At 48.6% G+C, this 5,769-nt stretch overlaps 1 protein-coding gene across 4 annotated transcripts in view; it reads left to right on the forward strand.

Annotated features, from left to right (window-relative positions):
* Positions 1–797: 797 nt before the first annotated feature.
* Scn3b (sodium voltage-gated channel beta subunit 3) overlaps positions 798–5,769 on the forward strand; it is a 21,987-nt gene continuing 17,015 nt past the window's right edge. The window contains exons 1-2 of one of the 4 annotated variants that reach the window (XM_029482100.1): positions 798–1,188; positions 1,463–1,633. In XM_029482100.1, coding sequence (XP_029337960.1) covers positions 1,579–1,633 — 55 coding nt within the window. In that variant the 5' untranslated portion in view covers positions 798–1,188; positions 1,463–1,578. The remainder of the gene's footprint in view (positions 1,189–1,462; positions 1,634–5,769) is intronic. The other 3 variants (XM_029482101.1, XM_029482102.1, XM_021172581.2) reach the window with 3 other exon arrangements.

Raw genomic sequence — 5,769 nt, forward strand, 5'->3', positions numbered from 1 at the left:
TTAAGCCTTGCCTTCGATTCCAGGCATGCCTAATCCGTTAGGTCAATTCGAGTTTATAACTGAGTGTAAAGGTTCAGGTTTCCCTTCCAGAAATAGGGCGGGGATGCTCAGCAGCTGCTAGGACTCGGGAGCGTCTAATAGTTGGAAACTGTCTCAACGTCGTCTATCTGCCTACAAATGGTTGGGGAAGGGGGAGCACCTCAGATAACTTGGGAAACGAAAAATCATCCTTCCTTATCCCTACCCTAAAGCTTATCCGAAGCTTGCATTTGGAACTAGACTGAGCACTGAGGTAGGGACAGGTGTGCCACACCCTACCCTATTTGCTACAAGCAGAAATTGCCTTGCTGTGTCCCTTGTGTGGGAACCCATTAATCAAGGTAATTCAAAGACTGGGGAGGCAAGAAGGGAGGGGATAAAGTAGAGGGCGAAGAGAAGCCAGCCAGGAGCTAGCCGGTACTGTAACTATTATAGATGACATCATTGCTTCAAAGAGATGTGTCCCTCCATTCCACAGAGCTGTGGGGAAGTATATTTGGGAGACAGCAGGAGTGGGGCTGCCTGGAGGGGTGGGGAGTAAATAGGTGGAAGCTATGTGTGTGTCCATAACCCAGAGAGAAACCCAGACAGTAGAAAACCGAGGTGACAGCCAGCTAGCCAGACAAGAAGCCACCTCGGTCGGAGGGAGTTTGCGCTGCGCTGGGCTCCTCCCCCTCTTCTCAGCGCGCCAGCCCTGGGAGGGGCTCGTGGGTTTAGGGGTGGGGAATATGTGTCCAAGGGGGAGGGTCCGTAGCGACCAAAGCGGCAGAGAGCTGCCTGCGCATGTCAAGGCTAGCAACACATTCAGCCAAGGGGTGTCCCTGGAGAGGGGCAGCTTGATCACCCAATCGCCCAGCATCGGGGCTTCGCAGGATCCAGGGACGCGCCCCGCGGAAGGGGGTCCCTCCCTCTACCCAGCCTCCACCTCTGAGATCGCCAGCCCCACCGAAGCTCCCGCCTCTTTCCACGCCTGGAGGACCTCATGGGAGCCCGGGGCTACTGTGTACAGGACTGAAGTGGAACAAATTCTGTAGCCCAGACGACGGCTGGAGTGGGGACACGCCCAGCTGGAGAAGCCTGCCCGGCCGTAGAAGCCCGAGATTCTGAGTCTCGGTGGATCGAAGTTGCTGTCCCTAGGGGAGGCGAGAGGTGAATCAACACTGACTCCTTCCACAGGCCAGCATCCCCGCGCCGGCTGCGAGACTCCCTTCCCAGTCCACTTTGCTTTGGTTGCAAACGCAAGCAGAGGAGAGGGTTGGAATTCCAAGAGTGGGGTGGGCGGGAAGGCTACTGTCCGTGGTGCTGAGCCAAGCCCCGAGGCTCGCTTTAGCGAGGTGGCCTCAGCTGACACCTACACTGGGCTCCAGATCCTACAGACCCCCTAGGAAGGGAACTTGACCTTTTTCTTCCTCCTTCCACTCAGAAGGTCCGCTCCCTTAGGGGCAGTTAATCCCTGAAGGTTTCCTCGAAAGAATCAGAGGGCTCAGTCCTTGACAGAGATCCTCTCTGCTCAGCTCCAGAAACCACTTACGGGAAAAGATGCCTGCCTTCAACAGATTGCTTCCCCTAGCTTCTCTAGTGCTCATCTACTGGGGTAAGTACAGCACCCTGCCTTGCAATGTGCTAATACCACGCATCGTGCTAACAATAACAACACTTAAGTGATGTCGCTGGTAATAAAAAGGAGCTCGTCTGGTTTCTCTCTGTGCATTTTTACCAGACATGGAGATCCACATGTGCTCCCAGAGAACTGGGTTTGGAGGTTTGCAAAGGCACCTCCCTGCTCCCTGTGCCTTGATTTTCCCCCCTCCTAACCATCTTTAATGCTTCTCTGATTCCCTTCTTTCCTAATTTTTATTTTTCTCCTCCCTTCACCCTTTGCTGAAAAGAAATGTATCAGTTCATTATTTCAAAATCTTGCTTGCATTTACATTTGCATCGCTCAGTGAAGAGTCAGTCAGTCCTGAAAATCTCAATGATTTGGTGTGTGGGGAGGGGGGAAGGGGACTCATTTCTCTCTATGGTTTAAAAAAAAAAGCACAAAACCTGGATGCATGAATTTTGAGAGAGAGAAACTATAGCTCGTCCATCTGTTAAATTTTAACTAAGAATGGATGGAATAGCAGTTCCAGCCATTTGCTGGTGTGCACTGATAGACAGATGAGAAATGCATTTAGTTTGCAGGAACATTGGGAGCTGCAGGGCTTTGATATTTGGTAAGCTGGTTTTGTTGTGGTTGGGTTTTTTTCTGGATCTTTGTTTGTTTGTTTTTCTTGGTTGTCAGTTGTGAGAGATTCAGATGACATTGCCCCTCCAAATAAGGGACTTGTGAAAATAATGCTGGGCTAAACAGCTTCAGGCATAGCTCACAATTTGATACCTGAATGTGTGCTAAGGGAAGTGCTAATACGTGAATGTGTGACACACACAGTGTTTTACAGTATGTTAATGTATGTCTCTGTTTATAAGTGTGTGCCCAGGCATGCATCTGAGCATGTCAGTATGAGTATCTGAATGGACTAGTGAGACTTAACAGTGTGTGTGTGTGTGTGTGTGTGTGTGTGTGTGTGTGTGTGTGTATGCATGTGTGTGCTTCTAACATTTTTGCTTTCATGTCTTTGACTCTGCCCTTGGTTCAAGTATAGGTGCTCTTCAGTTGATAAGTCAGTTTACATGGGTTTAGCTACCTTCCTCTACAAAACCATAATGGATTGTGCCCACCTCCCTTATATAAAGTAGGCTCATGGGATTATGTTCCTGTGATAGGCTTGGCTCCCACTCTGCCTATGCAGTGGCAGCCATGCCTCCTTGCCTGAATATCACTTTGTCAAGCCTTGGATACTAACTGTAGCTGCATGTATTATTTAGATTTTGCACGTGACCAGAAGAGGAAGGAACCAAGTTTCCTGTTGAACAAAATGCCTAGTGAAACAAGAACAGGAAAGAAAAGGAAGAGAATGATGCCAACCCCAAGGGCAGACTCACCACAACCCATTCCCTGTAGCCTACAGGAAACTTGGAGATGAAGCTGACATAGGGGCTGCCAAGGAGCTCACTTGTCCTGAAGATCAAGGTTGATATTTGCTCCAGGGAAAAGCTAGGCCGGTTGGGCTTAAGGAAGGTTAGTGTGGCAGGATAGGAGAAGGTGTGGCTGAGGCTCACGTTGTAGAGAAGGGTCTGCAGAGCGTCTTTCCAAACTCTAAATTCTGGAATTCCTGAATTCCAGAGGATGGGGAGGGCAGTCTTGGCCCTTTGGCCCAGGACTCACAAAGCTCTGTCTGTGTCTCAGTTCTATCTCTGCTCTACCACTTCATTTTTGTTAGGTAACATCCTCAGAATGTCTGATAAATATGAAGCTTGAAAGTTGTCACAGATTACACCAAACATGCCTTTCAGCTGACAACCCAACCATAAGAGAACACTTACAGAATATTATTAGAATATGCAGAGGGCCCAAACTTCCCCCAAAATCTTTGGGCCGACTAACTGTACAAGTCACATCTATCCCTGCTCATCCCAAGATTTTGTAACCCAAACACTGGCGCACCAAAAGGGTTTCAGAATGCCTGGCTGTTTGTGTAAGGGAAATAGCCTCACTGGAAAGTACAATTTTATTTTGTTTGCATATCATTCTAATATCCATTACTTCTTTTGGACACTGTGACATGGCAGAGTGACATGACTGATTTCCATTTTAGGCAGGAGAAGGTGAGTTCATAAAGGGCAGAGGGTTTGATCAAGAGCAGCTATCTTTCCTGTCTTGGTCTTCCAGCATCCCTCGTAGACACATGTGATATTGTGTACAATTGCCAAGTGGACATTAGTCCTGGAATTTTCCCTCTGAGCCTCCCTCTCATTCCACCCCCCCCCCTTTCCTAGGAGTTCATCCAACTTTTAGCTCCCCGTGCCTTCTCTAGTTTTGCTCTACAGGGGTCCATTGTATTACTAGGGGGAGTTTTCTTCTTCCCCTGGCAAGCCCTTCCTGGACTCCATTCCTTTAAGGCCCTGCTAATCTGATAGGCTAAACTCTTTCAGGATGTTAACATCTAAAAATATCTTTATTCATAACCATGCCTTGTGCATTATTTACATTCTAATTAAAGCCTTCATTATCTTACTGTAGAGGAACCATTCTAGGGAAAGCTCAGGAAGGGCAAAGAAAAGAAAAATCTGAAAGGAGCAGGGGAGTTGGTTCTAAGTGTTAGTCTGTAATACTTGAGGCACCACCTTTTCCCTCACGATGGTCTTCATCATCGCCATAGAAATGATGGTGCATTCCAAGGTCAACGATGCAGCCTACAACATTCCAAGAGATTACGATTTATAGCCAGTGATGTGGCTTAACCCCTTCCACACGTACCGCCTTGGGTGGGTACCGAGATGGTGTCACAGACAGAAAGGCAGTGGGATGGTGGAGAGACTGACTTCACCGTTGATAGGAGGAGCAAGGAGGTCCTAAGGGTAGAGTGCAAGCAAATGAAGTGGGGGAACTTTGTGGCCATTTTGCAATGTGCTGCCCAGGGCTTCCAGAGCAGAGTTCTCCTGCCTGAACACTGGACTTTAGCCAGGAGAAGCTTCACAGTGGGTACACGATCCAATGACATGCTGAAGAGAGCAGCCCCACTCCATACACCGCCATATGACATCTACCACCCTGACTGTGCAGTGTGCTTTCTCCCGTTCGCTACAAATAAGTGGTGGTGCACCTCCTCTGTAATCTGGTCTATGTGTTCATGATGATACAGGCCCCAACCTCTTCAACATTGCTAAGCCAGCTCCGCTATCCACTAGTCAAAAAGAACCTCTCAATCACACCACTGAACTGCTTTATATTTTTTAAAAATTATTTCATACATATATATGTATGTGGGGCGTGCGTGTGTGTGCATGTAAGCATGTGTACATATTTAGGGGTCGCCTAGAGGCCACCCCTGGAGCTGAAGTTACAGATGGGAAGTCAGGTACCTGCCATGGGTGCTAGCAACCAAATTAGGGTCTTTTGCAAGAAAGGCAATTACTCTCAACCCCTGAGCCACTTCTTCAGCTGCCTGGAAAAAAAAATCATTTATTTCTCTTGGAGGAGGAAGGAACGGACATGAACCTGTGCACACATAGAGGTCAGAAGATAACTTGAGCGAGGCGGTTCTTTCTAATATGTGGGCCCTGGGGGTTGAATTCAGGCTGTTCAGCCTGATTACGAGTGGCTTTATCTGCTGAGCTATCTTGCGGGCCCTGTCCCAGCCTCTTAATCATTCTCTCTGCCTTCACCTTTGAAGTTGCTTCACCTGCCAATTTATTTTCCCCTTGGCCTGCGGACCATGCAGCACAGCAGAAGTCAGGCCATTCAACAGGGAACCCTGCAATGTTCCCCAGAGAGTGATGCTCAAAAGGCAAAGCTCTGACTGTGACCTGTAAGATTTGCCATGTTGGAGCCCTGACCTCCCTACCTGTCTCATCTCTCTGGTTCTCTATGTTGGCTGGTTTCCCACATGTTGTCATTCCTCAAATATGACAGGTACACTTATTTGAACCCCAGAGTGGCTATTTTCTCTTGCTTGTCATGACTTCAACAAACATGCCTGTGGTGGTGGCTGCTGTTGCTGCTGCCTCTCTTCTTCCTCCTCCTTTTCCTCCTCCTCCTCTGCCTCCTCCTCTTCTTCCTCTTCTTCCCTCCCTCCCTCCATTCCTCCCTCTCCCTCTCCCTCTCCCTCTCCCTCTCCCTCTCCCTCT

Source organism: Mus caroli, chromosome 9 (genome assembly GCF_900094665.2).
Source record: "Mus caroli chromosome 9, CAROLI_EIJ_v1.1, whole genome shotgun sequence".
NCBI lineage: Eukaryota > Metazoa > Chordata > Mammalia > Rodentia > Muridae > Mus > Mus caroli.